At 33.9% G+C, this 16442-nt stretch overlaps 1 protein-coding gene across 1 annotated transcript in view; it reads left to right on the forward strand.

Moving 5' to 3' along the window:
* Positions 1-16442, forward strand: part of CD2AP (CD2 associated protein) — a 144952-nt gene that overhangs the window by 118476 nt on the left and 10034 nt on the right. Inside the window, exons 12-16 of the mRNA XM_003404448.4 lie at positions 3939-4104; positions 4944-5086; positions 10590-10702; positions 11413-11517; positions 12664-12848. Of these exons, the coding sequence (XP_003404496.2) occupies positions 3939-4104; positions 4944-5086; positions 10590-10702; positions 11413-11517; positions 12664-12848 (712 nt within the window). The remainder of the gene's footprint in view (positions 1-3938; positions 4105-4943; positions 5087-10589; positions 10703-11412; positions 11518-12663; positions 12849-16442) is intronic.

Below are 16442 nucleotides of genomic sequence, written 5' to 3' on the forward strand. Positions count from 1 at the left end.
AACTTGCTAACAAGAGACACACCTTAGTATTAAAGATTCAGGAAGAATTAAGTTGAAAGGATGGACAAAGATATACCAGGCAAACACCGATGAAAAAGAAGCTTCTGCACTATGTTAATACAAGACAAAGGGGCCTACAAGGCAAGAACCATTGCAAGAATTTAAGAGACATTAAAGGCCATGTGATTTATAACAAAGTTGCTATTGCAGTTAAAAAATGGAGTAAATGGTGTTGGTTAATTGATAACCATGTAAGAAATTAATAAATCTTAACCTTTTCCTCATATTGTACACAGATTCGATTCCAGAAATAGATCAATAGGTGCTTTATGACAAAAGTTACACTGTGAAACAGTGGGAAAAGGATGTCTTTGCAATAAATAATGCTAAACAAACCTGAACCCTATCTTATAACATGCTTAAAAGACAACTGTATTTGAATTGTGGCTGTAAATGTAAAAGGGAAAACAATTTTCTAGAAGATAATGTAAGCAAACATCTTTGTATCCTTGGAGTGGGGAACTATTTCTTTAACAGGACACATAAGACATTACCATAAAGGAAAAGATTATTTGGACTATATTAAAATTAAGAATATTTGTTAATAAAAAGTCACCATTAGAAGAGTGAAAATGCATTCCACAGGGTGGAAAAAGATATTTACAGCAGAGATAACTGGCAAAGCACTCATATCCAGAATATATAAAGAATTACTACAAATTAATAAGAAAAAGACAGCCCAATAAAAAAATAGGTAAGAGTTTTGAATAGAAACTTCATTTTAGAGGAGACTATCCAAATGGTCATCAAAGTATGAGAAGTTTCCCAATTTTAGTACTCATCAAGGGGATGTAATTTTAAACCACAGTAAGACACACTAACCACAATTGCTATTTATTTATTTATTTTGAAACAATATCAAATGTTGGTAAAGGATACACATTAAGCAGGAATTTCATTGGTGGGAGTATAAATTGGTATATCCAAGCTGGAGAACTAAAGTTGAATATACCTATACCCTGTTACCCAGTACTTCTCACTTCCAGCTATATACCCGGCAGAAATGTATGCTTCACGTATGCAGCAAAAGACTCAAATAAGGAAGTTTATTCTAGCATTATTTGTATTGGCCCCTAATTGGAGATAACCCAAATGTCCATCATTAGAATGGATAATTTGAGGTATATTCATATACTGGGATACCGTATAGCACAAATGAAAGAACTAAAGTTACATGCAGCAACATGAATGTTATGATTCCATTGCTGTAAAGTTCAAAAATAGGCAAAAGTAAAATTTGGAAGAAACATGAAGGGAACTTTAGAGATGTGGATAATGCTTAGTTCTTGACCTTGGAGGTGGTTGCTCAGGTGTGTTCATGTGATGATGACTTGTCGAGCTTTATAACTTAAGCTTCTGAAAATGCTACATTTTAATTTAACAAGTTAAAATTCTTGGAAGTGTCCAACATTGTCAGGTGCCACAGAGATTTCAAGGGAAGATTGGGACTGAAACTCGTATTATAAAAACAAAACCTGTTGCCGTTGAGTTCATTCTGACTCATAGTGACCCTATAGGGCAGAGTAGAATTGTCCCATAGGGTTTCCAAGGCTGTACTCTTTATGGAAGCAGACTGCCACATCTTTCTTCCATGGAATGGCCGGTGGGTTTGAACCACCACCCTTTTGGTTAGCAGCCGACTGCTTAACCACTGCCCTAACAGGGCTCCTTGAAACCTGTATTGGGGGTTTGACAGTTAGGAGGTCATTGCAGTCATATGTTTCTGACATTTAGTTTCATCATGCGTTTTAGTGATACATGCTGAGTCAAGTGCAATGATAGCTTTTCAGAACAGTTGTGTAACTTTTATGTCGTTGAGGTAGTTTATACACTTCAGGACAGAGTAGAATTGCCCCATAGGTTTTCCAAGGAGCCACTGGTGGATTTGAACTGCTGACCTTTTGGTTAGCAGCCATAGCTCTTAACCACTGCACCACCAAGGCTCCTCAGAAATAATAATATGGGGAAATTTCTTTTGTCTTAAGTTGTTCTAAAATAGACACAATTAAGAATAACTCACTGCTTTTCTGATAGTATTTTTTTTTTTTAATTCTCTAGTAAATCTCCAAGTGACCGTTAATAAAAAGAATAAAATATTTGATCTTTAGTTAGAAGTTATGCACTTATAATCATTCATACTTCGGTGCCAGCATTATTTATTATTTTTCAGTTCCAATTCATGCATCAGGGCACTAACCCTTATTTAAATTTCTAAGTAGATTAACTTATTATATATAGTGTTAGTAATGTATTGTTGTACTCTGTAATAAATAAGATAGGACATAATTATATTTTTGTGTTTTGTCAGCTGCTATATATATGTTATATCTATTTTTAGTCAAAAATTTTTCTTTATATACTTATGCTATTCTTGCTCCTTTTCTCTATTCTAAATTATCATAACATCTGTATCTTGCATAATTCTTCCTTTAGGCATTAGGGTGGCTAACATAAGACTTTTTGTTAGAAGACTTTTTTTAGTTGAACTAAAAATCCAATATTCAAAACTGGATATCCATATGCAAGACATCAAAGTTGGACCTCTGCCATATACATACAGTAGTTCAGAAAGGCTCAGTGACTTAAATATAAGAGCTCCAACTATAATACTCTTGGAAAAAAACATAAATCTGATGGCCTTGGATTTGGCACTGGATTTTCAGAGATGACACAAAAAGCATGAGTAACGAAAGAAAAAATAAATCGGACTTCATCAAAATTAAACTTTTGTGCATCAGAGGACATTTTCAAGAAAGTGAAAAGACAACCTACCGAATGGGAGAAGATAATTGCAAATTGTATATTTGATAAAGGTCTAATATCCAGAATATATAAAGAACTCATAACTCAATAACAAAAAGACCAAAAGCTCAATTGAAAAATAGGCAAAGCACTTAAATAGACATTTCTCCAGAGAAGATATACAAATGACCAACACACGGAAAAAGGCTCGACATCATTAGTCATTGTTGTTAGTTGCCATCAAGTCGATTCCAACTCGTGGCGACCCCATGTGTTACAGAATAAAACTGCTACATAGGGTTTTCTTGGCCATAATCTTAACAGGAGAAACCCTGGTGATGCAGTGGTTAAAGCACTTGGTTGCTAACTGAAAGGTCAGTGGTTGAAACCCACCTGCCGCTCTGTGGGAGAAAGATCTGGCATTCTTCTTTCACAAAGCTTACAGCCTTAGAAACCCAATGGGGCAGTTCTGCTCTACCCTGTAGGGTCGCTGTGAGTTGGAATCGACTCAGGGCAGTAGGTTTTGGTTTGGAATCTTAATGGAAACAGATTACCAGGCCTATTCTCCCTTGTACCACTGGATGGGTTTGAACCACCAACCTTTAGGTTAGCAGTCTTGTGCAAACTATTTGTACCACCTAGGGGCCTCCTTGGTACTATAGATCTATTGATCTTTAAAAACAGGTAAAACTAGATAGGGTAGATAGATGGATGGATAGATAGGTAGATATATATTTATATATGTATATATGAGTAGAGAGAGAGAGTGAGAGATACAGAGATATAGATAGAGCTAAAGAGAGAGAGAGAGAGAGATACCCAAAAAACCAAACCCTTTGTAATTGAGTCGATCCTGACTCAGCAACTGTATAGGACAGAGTAGAACTGCCCCATACGGTTTCCAAGGAACTGCTGGTGGTTTCAAACTGCTAACCTTTTGGTTAGCAGCTGAATGCTTAACCACTGTACCACCAGGGCTCCAGATAGACAGATAGATATATAGATTAGATAGATAGATAATGAGAATTAATGTGTCTCACTTTGCCATACTTTTCCAGCCTGACATTGGCTTTTACAATTAGAAAACCTAAGTAGTTTTGATTGTTAAAATTTGTTAAATATTTTGTAATCATCAGATGAAAAATCAACTGTAGAACAGAAACCTTCTAAACCATCTGCTCCACAAGTCCCGCCCAAGAAGCCTACCCCACCCGCCAAAGCCAATAATTTATTGAGAGCTCCTGGAACAGTGTACCCAAAGCGACCTGAAAAACCAGTTCCTCCACCGCCTCCTATAGCCAAGTAAGTTTTCCCAGTTTTAAATTAGCCTATTGATTGGTCTGTCTTTGACCTAAATGCCTTTATAAATCCCAAAGTAATACTTTAAGTATAGCCATGTGCCGCATTACTTCCGCTGGGGCAGTGTCTGACCACGTGTATACATCCGTGGTTCAACCCCCATAAAGCCTGTTACATTAAAAATTTGAGGTACATACAATGGTTTGTAATAACAAGTGGGTGCTACTTTGCGATGTGCGTTAAAATGTTACTATTGTTATTACTACTGTATTATGTTAAAGATGTTTTAGAGTACGTGGAAGTGTTTCGTTAACGTTTTTTACGGATAGAAAGGTACGTTATGTACTATACATAAAGACAAACATTTGACTAACTGATATTAGATAACAAACTGTACCTAACTGTTCTGACTTACATACAAACTTGAGTTGCAGACAGATTTGGGAATGGGACTTGTTTGTAATCTGGAGACTGCCTGTATATAATACGGTGTTCGCACAGTGTCCAAATCACATAACGTCCTATTTCACAGACTGTATTGTGGGTGTTAAGTAACACATGACAGTATTTTCTACTTTTTCTCTATAGTTTGAAATCATTCTGTATTAAATTCTGTTTTATATTCACTCTAGGTGAATACATATTAAAAGTTTTTACATTTCTGATTATACTGTGGTCAGCCTTAGGGCAGAGTTTTATATTTATAGAAATAATTTTACAGAACAGAAAGAAATCAGTGTTAAATACTATAAAATCTTTAATAGCACTAAATCACAATTTTTAAAAATGGTTGTATTTCACATACAAGTGATTTTTGTATATGTTTGTTTTTCTCATTTCAGGATTAATGGGGACGTTTCTACCATTTCATCAAAATTTGAAACTGAGCCAGTATCAAAACCAAAGGTAGATTCTGAGCAGTTACCACTTAGACCGAAATCAGTAGAGCTGGACTCCTTTGTAGTAAGGAGCCCAAAAGAAGCAGGTAAGTCAGCATGTGGAAAGGTGATATGTTAAAAAAGTTGTCACTATAGTTTTTAGAAACTATAAATAAGGAGTTTGTGTATACATTTTGTATGTGGTTAGATACAGTGGAAATTAATTGAAGTTTGTTTAAAATTTATATAGCCAAAATGAAATAAAGCTAAAAAAAGATAAATAGCCAAAGTGTAGTTATAGTTCATATAATTTTTTTTTTTATTGGTCAGAAGATTGAGATAGATGTTAAAAGATCATCCATCTATTAGTCTATTCCTTCATCACAGAATTAACCATACCACCTAACTCAGGCACAAATAATTTTATTTTAAAAAATTTAAAAAATGAGATGATTTTGTCCATTAGTACCAGCACTAGATAATGTTTTAAAAGAAGGTTTTTATTTCTACACTTACCTGCAAGATTGTTTTGTTTCCAATAAAAGAAAATAGGCTTTTTATGACTCTCTAATATGAATCAGCAGGCTTTACTTCTTAATTAAATGTTTTTCCGTAAGCTTTAGGAGTGATTTTTCAGGCCATTAATCATCTTTATATCTCTAGTCTGAACTTTTTCAGGTCTCTTGTACCCTTTAGTTATAAAATCCAAAACTTGAAACAGAGAAGTCTTGATAAAGATCTTATCATGTATTATGCAATCATTACTCTGTAGTGGTGGTTATTATTTTGTATAGTGCTTTGCACTTGTTTTTACTTTTTCAAAATGCTTTCTCATACTTATTTTATCTTTACAGTAACTCTAGGAGGCATATGACATTTTTTCCCTATTTTGCATCTAAACAAAGTAAGCTACGGACACATGAAATATCCAAGATCACAGAAATCAAAAGAGAACTCTCTGAATCCCCATTATATGAAGTGCTTTATGATATTCTTTAAATTTTTAAAACTCTGTCTTAATGTATTTTTAGCTTCAATATTAGCATTTCATATTTCTATTTCAACTTGAAGGCCAGTTACACTTAGATGTTTTTTGTGATCATATTGTAATATGTGCTATAACATTTCAGTTTTTTTCAGGTGATTTTATTTTTTCTCTCTCTTTTCAGTTTGCCAGTGCAAAAGCTCTGACTTAAGCATGGCCTCTTTCATTCTTTTAATTTGGATGATTTTTAGATTCTTTCCTTAATACATTTTATACTGCCTGGTCTGGATAAAGCCATATTCATTACTAATTTCTGGTAATTGAGATGTTGGTTGGATTGTAGAGGCATTCACTCAAGTATATTCAGTATGTTTTTAACTGGCAAGAGTCGTTCTTACTTACTTAAATGGAAAAAAAATCATGTCATGGCTTTTAAAAAAAATCCCGTATTTCCTTTTATTGAGATTAGTGGTAAAAATAGGATTCTATCAGTTTATGCTATGTTCTGTTACGATTTAAAGTATAGTTAGAAATCTGTTTTCAAAAGTAATAGTTGGAGGAAAAAAAATGAGTTGCACAGTTGTAACTCTGGAAAGCAAAAAAAAGTTTTTTTTTTATTTATAATTTTTGTTGTGCTTTAAGTGAAAGTTTACAAATCAAGTCAGTCTCTCACACAAAAACTTATATACACCTTGCTACATACTCCCAGTTACACTCCCCCTAATGAGACAGCCCGCTCTCTCCTTCCACTCTCTCTTTTTGTGTCCATTTCGCCCACCTCTACCCTCTCATTTCCCCTCCAGGCAGGAGATGCCCACATAGTCTTAAGTGTCCACCTGATCAAAGAAGCTCACTCCTCACCAGCATCCCTCTCCAACCCATTGTCCAGTCCAATCCATGTCTGAAGAGTTAGCTTTGGGAATGGTTCCTGTCCTGGGGCAACAGAAGGTCTGGGGGCCATGACCACTGGGGTACCTCTAGTCTCAGTCAGACCATTAAGTCTGGTCTAAAAAGAAAGATATTTTGAACTTACATAATTTTCTTTACCCTTTATCACAAAAGTCCTCAATTTTGACAGAAAGGAATAATATTTAGAGCCTGTGTTTATCTGTTGTTTTGTGTCATTCTTAAACATTTCCTTTATTAAGTTTATATCAAGGTAGTGGAAATTTAAAATAATTTTTTTTTAGATAAAAGAAGTTTTCACTTAAAAATAAAATTTCCTGTATACAATCATCTCCTTTGCTACATTTCCAGGAGAAATAACACTTACACCAATGTCAAATTATTGGTAGTCAAAGAGTTCTTTTTTTGTTTTTGGTCCCTAGTTCTGTCTTAACTTACATCTACAGCCATTATTTAATTTTTATTTAAAAAAAAACAAGTAAACGTTGTGGAGCAGTGTTTGAAGACTTATAAATTTCTGGTCTATTTTTTTCTTCAAATAAATAAGAAAATTATCCAGAGATGCTAGACTTATAAAAAATCAAACCCACTGTCACTGAGTGGATTTTGACACATAAGCGACCCCATAGGACAGAGTAGAACTGCCCCATAGAGTTTCCGAGAAGCAGCTGGTAGATTCAAACTGCCGACCTTTTGGTTAGCAGCTGAGCTCTTAACCATTGCGCCACCAGGGTTCCTCTAGACTTATAGAAGGTCAGAAAATTTTGTCTATAACCCATTCCAGCTAATGGCCAAACTGCTGTTTTTATTCCATCCACTGGTTGTCTTAATTTATATTTTTATGGTGAGCTATTTAAAAATAATATTTGGCGAATTTTTCTTTTATGATAGCATAGAATCAAAACTGCCTCCTTTATCGTAATTATTTTCGTGCGCTAAAGTCTAAAACTTGACTAAAAGGTGGTTTAATTTCAGTTATAACTATATTATGAAATGTTACTCTATTGATTTATTACTCTGGCCTCTAAGAGTAAAGCCCTAGGTTATACTTCGGAAGCTGTCTTGTTCAGTGAGTAATTGGCTTCATTTTAGCTTAATGTATAATGAAGTTAATGCTGACCGTGGTTTTTCCTCTTGTAAGACAAAGGAATAAATCTAAAACTCAGTACACACGTTGTATAAATTTAGATAACCTGCAATAATTATATACTAATCATTGAAATTATTCTACTCATTCTACAACTGTTCCTTTTCCCTGCTTTGTAGAATAATTTTTTTGGTTCAGTCTTTTTTCTAGACATTCCTATCCTTGACTTTTCTTTCCAGATTTTGTTTCCTAGCCTGTTTGCCATGTTTTCCTTACGTGTCAGGAAATTATCCTACCCTTCTCCATTTTGGTAAGATGACAATTTTTAAAAGAAATCAATATAAATAGGTGGTGCACACTGATTTTTTTTTATTTGTAATTTTATTGAAAGTGTACATGTTTGTCTGTGTATTTATTCTAACCTTTTTGGTTTTCCATTTCATAAAATGATATTCATTTTGGAAACATTTTCCAATTAGTTTCAAATAGTCTCTTAATAAATTTTATTTTTTTAAATTGGCATACTGTAAAGGTCAGTTTATTTTTTCTAAAAATTGGATGTTTTGTTTTGTTTTCTTTAATTCCATGGCCTCTTAGTTAATATGCAGAAATGTAAGTGGCTGGCAGAATGACAGTGTGATGGCAAGTTACATGATTGCCATATATTTTATGCCATGTATACAGTGTAAATCCATTGTTTTCACTCTTAGGTAAATTTAAAAGTATTCAGATACATCATGCATCCAAAATGTGCACTGTTTGATTTTTACTAACCTAATGACTTAAATGGAGAACCTGAGAGACTTTTAGAATAGTAAAAATATTTGTCTTGTTGTTATAGCCCAAAACTGGATGTATGGCTGGCATTTTACATGAGCATGGTATATAATTTTATAAATCTACCTTTTTTTACCCCTTTCAGTTTCGTTTGTCCTCATCTCTTGTTGTGTTTTCATTTTCTTTCTGCAAATTGCTTAAATATGCATTTGAAAATAATCTCCACAGGCCAAAATGATTATATTTCTGAAGGTTGTCAATACACACGTAACATTTACTAAAAAGCAGTCTTTACTATAGGATATTTTTTAACATACCTTTTTAAAAACTGTTTTCTTCGTTTATGGTATTTATAAATAAAATGACATATTAAAATATGTATTAAGTTCAAGATCTTTGGGATTGTATAATGCATTTACCATTAAAGCCATTACATTTCTTATTATGGTTAATTGCATTTTATTATTACTTACAATTACTGAAAGACTCAAAAATTAAACCGACTATATTAGAGGGCCTCTTGCAATATATTAGCTTAGTGACTTAATCCACAATGTTGTAACACACAAAATGATCTTAGGATGTGAAGATGGAAGGGAATGGACAGCATTCAACAAAAAGTTTCAGTTGTAAAATGCGTATTGCCAGACAGTGATGCCTTTTTCTCTGCCTTACCTTTGTGCCCTCCATCCCTGTTCCCCACCCCCACTCCCCCCAAAGAAACCTCTAAATAAATTACTTTGAATATGAAAGTAGTTTAGTAAACTTTGAGGGTGGTAATGAATACTACTTTTAGATCTCTTTAAGAAATAACATATCACTGAGTTGGGACTTCTAAATATTTGACAGGAAGTTTTATAACTATTCAGGCAAGTGGCAACTTGAAGAATGAATCCAGAACTGGCACGGTCCAAAGATGTCTGCTGCCATGTAGAACATCTTGGCTGTGGTTAATATTTATATTGGAATCTGGACTAAAGGAAGATTATATTGACAATGGAAGTGTCTGGAGTTTACCTTTAGTATTCTTGTATAGATAGCTGGGCTTCAGAATTGAAGATGAACTCCTTTAGTAAGATTTTTTTCGGATAATCTAGAAGAAAACAAAGTATTATACGCCACTGTTTCAAAGATACAAATTTGTCCTTAAGCAAGGCGATGATCTTTGTAGCATTTTCCGTTGGTGTCTGATTTCTCTTAGATTTATAACTGTTATGAGTTCTAAACATGATAATGTTTAAGTACAGGTGCAGTGAACCATAAACAGTTTGGGTCCCAGCTATAATATACTGTGCACATACATGTATATACAGATAAAGACACATTAAATTATGTTTTCACTTTACATTAAGAAATGCAAATGGGATGCAGCAGGGTGCCAGGTACTTAAAAATTTGAATATTAATATACTTCCTGAAGTTTAAAGCAAGTTTTATTTGTAAGTTTTCTGATAGAAAAAAAATTTTTTTTCTGATAGTTATAATTAATTATGAATTTAAGAAGTAGAACATGTAATTTTACAAGCAAGAACTTAAGATGACAGTTTTTTATGCTACCACCAGTCATAGTGCAGATTTCTGTCGCTATTCTTTGTATCTTTCAATAAGAACTTTTTGTTGAGGTCTAAGTCTCTATTAGAAGCACAAGGTTTATACTGTTATAAAGCCTTAGATTGTGAAAGGATCAGGTGAAGAGGATGTTTGTTTTTAAGGGTGAGTGTGGTTTTCCAAATGCATATGAAAAGCACAGTTTAACTTGTTAAGTCATTAATAGTAGTGGTACTCTTAAACATTGTTTTTTACCTTTTAAAATGTGCGGTTATCCATTAGTAGGTATGTTTACTTTTATTCTCTAGATCTTGTAAATTTTGATGATATAGCATCCTCAGAAAACTTACTACATCTCACTGCAAATAGACCTAAGATGCCTGGACGAAGGTTGCCTGGTCGCTTCAATGGTGGACATTCTGTAAGTTGTTATCACTGTCACAAAACACAGAGAATTTATCAAATCCAGAGTACGTCTGAAGAAAAGAATGAAAGAGGATTTATAGCTCCACTAAAATATAAAAATCAGAAAGATAACTATATACCCAAGTGGCAAATACTTGAGCGTGAGGATATACAAAGGCAATAGATAGTTCCATTTCAACGAGGCCTGAAAACAGGGAGTTGTCACGAGAGCATAACCACAGAGCACAGGGTCAGAAAGGGACAGGGGGCCTGTTTTAATCCTCCTGTCCAATATTAATGATTACAGTTGAGCAGTAGATACTCACTTTAAAAAAAAATTTTTTTTTCCCCCCTGAAATATTCATTCTTTTTATAGTAGTTGTCCTGGTTTCTAATGTGTAATTTCTTTTTATGCTTTCTATGCATTGCCTGGGATACTGATAGCACTTTAGTGTTAGTATATTAGCTCTTAAGTAGTATGGTACTTCCCAAATTATCTAACTGGAAAAAAATTTTTGTCACCAAGAGGCAAGTTGTTTTTGCCATCAAGATATGCAAATGTGTTATTTAGCTTCAAATTATGTAGTCCTGTTAACGGTAATGGAACATCAGGAACAGTAACAGCTGAAAACAAAGGAATATAAGTCACTTGTTTTATTATCCAAATGCTTACTACCTTTTCCTTCTTTGGTGTATTCCGTCTCTTGATTTTAAAAAATCACTAAGCCAACTCAAAGCCCAGAAAAAATCCTGAAGTTACCAAAAGAGGAAGAAGATAGTGCCAACCAAAAGCTACCTGAATTTAAAAAGGATACAAGCTACTCTCCAAAGGTGAGGTGATGGTAGTCTAAAATTTGTATAATTTCTATAATTCTTTGTTAACGTCAGAATTTTGCAATTTAAAGTATCCTTCAAGAGAAACTATTCTTTAAGAAATAAAATAATTTCTGCTAAAATTTGAGAAATTTGTCACACAATTCTCTGCAGATTTTTTAAAGAATGGCTTATATTATTTTAACCACTGCACCACCAGGGCTCCGTAAGAATGGCTTACATTATTTTAAATGAATAATATAAATGTTATATAGATTCATATTTTTTTAAGGCATAGATCTATGTATCAGTTTCATTTTGCCATTAAACACATGCGCTTATGGTCAGAAAATTTACTCTTTACCTAGCTTAGTGCTAGGCACCGCAGTAAACACTCAGTGTATAATGGAATGAGAGATAGAATGAATGAATCCTTCTGTCTGTTACACACTTGTTAAGATAAGGACGCCGTGAGTCTGAGCCAACTCAAAGGCAACTAAGAAGATTCTTTCCTAAACTCTTCCCATTTTTATTTAAGACAGAATTACCAAAACGGAAACACATCTAATATTTAAGAAAGTCATGTTTCCTCCTAAATTATTCCTCAGTTTTATTCTAGGTCATTTGGCTACTTTTTCAGTTAATTGAATATACTAAATCTGATTCTCTCAGCTTTCAGCAGTTCATTGAAATTTTATTAAAATGATTTTCTGTTGTTTTAGTAAAATAGTAAAAGATGTCAAGCCGTGGATACTTTTTTAATGCTTCTTGCACAAATTTACAAAATTTTTCATAATTACTTTTAAGTGAAGCTGTTTGGATTATTAAACATTAAATATTTAATATGTAGGAACAAAACAAACTCTTAATAATGCTGATAGATTCTTGCTTCTAGGCAAAAACCATTCATAAGATAAATCTGTGGGTTTTTTTTTTTTGTTTTTAAATAAAACCCCTGGCATTTCTCATAAAAACTATTTCACTTACTAGTGATTACAAAATTATTCTTTGGTTATCCAGTTAAGAAAAGCAAACTGCTTTTTGAAGTGTGAAATTTACCTTTTTTTCCTGAAGTCTCTGTTTAATCATGTATCTTTTTAAGTTAAGTATAATAGTAAATATGTAAATAATGCCATTAAAAAACTTAAAAAAAAATCTTTTCAGCCATCTGCATACCTTCCAACACCTGCAAATGCTTCTTCTAAACCAAATATGGCTGCTTTCCTAACTCCATTAGAAATCAAAGCTAAAGCAGAAACAGTTGATGGGAAAAAAAATCCCCTGGACGAACTCAGAGCACAGGTTATTGAATTACTCTGCATTGTAGAAGCACTAAAAAAGGATCATGGGTAAGTTGTCCTTATTTTCGTCTTTAATGAGTACTACTTAAAGAAGTCTTTCAAACCGTATCTAGTAAAGATGTCCTCTGCCAGATCTCTGGTAAGAACAAGTATGTTTTCAAAAGAAATTTTCATTAGTGGTACTTTTGTCCTTTTGGCAAAAAGCTTGATTTGGAAAACTTGTTCCAGTAGCCCAATTATGAAAAAGGTATGTATATACCTATAATTTTAGTCTAGATATCTTTTGGTCAGACATAGAGGTTAATTATTCTTGAAAATATTAGGAAAAGCCATATTACGTTTTGGATATGATGTGTATCTATGTTTATATTCCTCTTATCAGATCAGTTTTTATCACTGGTCCTTCTAGGGTTGAGTTGTGTGTTTATAATATGAATGGGTTGACATAGATGATCTCTAAGGCTGTTCTCTAAGATATACTCTAATTGAAAGTTAGGGGCTTTTTAGAATGAAAGTAAATTTTAAATATCACAAAGCTCCTTTTTTTTTTTTAATGAAGTATAAAAGTTCAGAGAGATAAAGGTGTTAAGATTACACAGCTCTTAAATGGTAGAGCTAGAACTGAAACCCATATTATCTACTGGTTTAGAGATCTTTTCTACAACCACTAGTATTTAAATTTTATTTTAAAATTTGTTAACATTTAAAAAATCATCCTGTAAAAACCCAATGGGTAAAACAGATCAAAGAACATTAATCAAGTTGAACCAAGGCTCAGGATTCAGGTTCTTTTGCTGCTCTCTTCCTGTTCTTCCTCTGAAGCCTCTAAAAGAATTCAGTGGAATACGGCATGAAAGTCATTGGTAGATTCCATGCTGCCTCTGAGCCTGGTTTTACCATTCCACCTCTTCCATTCTCAGTTGGCATAAAACCAAAACCAAACCCGTTGCCGTCGAGTTGATTCTGACTCATATGAGTCAGTTGGCATAGAGTTCTTTATTACCAACAATACTGAGATTAACAGTATGAGGTATTTGTAGTTTGCAGAGCACTTTTACAAACATCTCTTAGATGTAAACAAAAAAAATGTATCTTGAGTGACTACTTTTAAAATATGTATTACACTAGTAGAGTTTGTAATTTGATACATGATGGGTCTTTCTTCAGATTTTTAGTTTCCCTGTTTCAAATCCAGCAGCTTTTTCCCCAGAGTCTATAATATACACATTATAAACAGCCTGTAATTTCATCCAACTGGTAAATATTTATTATGCACCCTCATGTACCTGTTAGAAAACGCTCCTGACTTACTGATTTTGTCGTTTTGCATTTTTTATACCAAGTGTACTGTTTTATGAACTGATTGCATATGCAAGTTGCTTGTATGTGCTCTTAAATTAGCTATAGAATGAATAAAATATTTGTTTTATATATATTTAAAAACAGGTTTATTTACATATCTTAGATATTTTAGAAGTTTTTTCAAAGGACATTTTCAAGTTCTTTGTCTCGTAAAATGAAATGAATGACAATTTACTTTGAGTCTGACAAAGAAGAGCCGGAGAAAGGATAAATATTATGCTGGTGTATATTGATAGAGAAATACTGTACAGCAGGAAAAATAAATTGTGGCAATATGCATTAACATGGATTAATCTAAAAAATGGGAAAAAGCAAATCAGAAGAATATGTACAATATTATTTATATAAAGTTGACAGCAGACAAAACCAAACAATATATTGTTCAAGGTATATTTGTATATGTGGCAAAATTAGAATGCAAAAAAAAAAGCAAAGAATAATAAATACAAAACTTGAGATGGTGGTTTCCTAGGGAGGAGCGGGGAGAATGGGATTGAGGACTGTGTCTCGGGGTAGCAGAGAGAGCAGTAATATTTTATTTCTTAAGCTGACTTGGACTTTGTAGAGTTTTGCTTTAGTATTATTTTATTGTAACTTACAAATACATAAATATTCATGTATTCGATATTAGAGTCTAATATGTATAGAACAAGTCATTAAAAAATTGAGGGAGATTGACATGGAAAAATGTGAGTAAGATTGACAGAGAAATACATCAGTAATGTATTCTTAAATAGAAAAGTTACAGAACAAGATGTATAGGTTGATATCCTGTTCTTGTAAAAACAGCACTTTGTATAAAAATTGTGCATTTGTAAATGTGCTTTTAAAAAAGAGCAATAAAAATATGAGAGTGGTACTAAATTATCAGATCAAAAAGTAATAATACTTAGAATAATCTAATACTATTATAAATACAGAGAAATATACATTTAGATATACAATTAATGTATAATAAACTCAGAGTATAGATTGATTGGCAAAAAGCATTATTTAATTTAGGGATAACTTTATAGGACTATAGGGTCGCTATGACTCGGAATTGACTCGACGGCAGTGAGTTTCGTTTTTTTTTTGGTTTTTATGGGAGTATGAAACTAATCAGCTTGGATGAACATTCTAATGCCACATAGGAAAATAAGTTCTAAATAAATTTGAGTTTAAATTATTATTTTAAAAATTATAATCAGTAGAAAGCTGTAGAGAATTTATCCCCGAAAGCTTCCTTTCTTTCTCATGTATTCTTTCCTTTCAGAGCATCTCATGAGTTTCTCAAGCAGTTCTTTGTAAAATACTCTTGAAGAGACTTTTTCTAGTATATGTCAGGAAGTTGAACATGTCCATCTTTTGACTTAGGAATTTTATGTACTGAAACATTCATGTTGTTGTATAAAATCCCTCTTTCTCCTCCTTCCCAACCAAAATAAATATACATACACCCACCCACCCACCCCCCTGGATATTTGAATGCCCAAAAGCAAATTTGATAAATAGGAACATTTTAGCAACATGAACATGTTTTAAAATAATTTGTAAAAGGCATAATACAGACTATATACTTATAGCTATTGAGAGAAAAAAGACAATGTAAAAATGACATGAGGGGAGTGTCTGACCACCTCTAGCTTCACAAGGGGAAAGGAGAATCAAGGTCAACAGCCCAGGGCTGATTCCTGTGAGGCGGAGGTCAGACGTGCCTCCTGTCTTTGCCATCTTTACCAACTCTGACACCACCCGTCCCTCCCACAGCATTCTACTTCTCTTCTCGTTTCTATAATTCATTGCATAGGCCACATAGAGCTCACAGACAATATTCACAATTATGGGGTTTATTAGGGAAGTAACAGGCTACAATTCAGGCTTGGGAACACTCAGGATACAGTTCTTCCATCAGGATAGCCCCTTTTCAGCGGTGCCCACAGGTACACCTTTCTCTGGCCCTAGGCCTCTGCCCTGCTCAGGCAGTTGTTACAGAGCTCTTTTAACTCCTGCCAGTAAGTGCCCAGAGGCACCCCACTCCACCAGTAAGCGTTGGCCCAAAGTCAGTCAGCTTTCTCACTCCGTGGGCTGGGAAGCCCACTGTGCGGTCTCTTGCTGCCATTTCTCAGCCACCACTTCTCGCCGTCTTCAGGGTTACAGCTCGCTCTCTGTCTCCTGGGTACAGGAGCTTCTCCGAGCAGGGATCCCTAGTTCAAAGGATGTGGTCTCTGCTCCTGGCTGTTCTTCCTTGGTGGTGGTGGAATCCTTTCCCTGCTCTGGAATTGGCTTTTAAGGCAAACC

This window comes from Loxodonta africana, chromosome 1 (assembly GCF_030014295.1).
Source record: "Loxodonta africana isolate mLoxAfr1 chromosome 1, mLoxAfr1.hap2, whole genome shotgun sequence".
Lineage (NCBI taxonomy): Eukaryota > Metazoa > Chordata > Mammalia > Proboscidea > Elephantidae > Loxodonta > Loxodonta africana.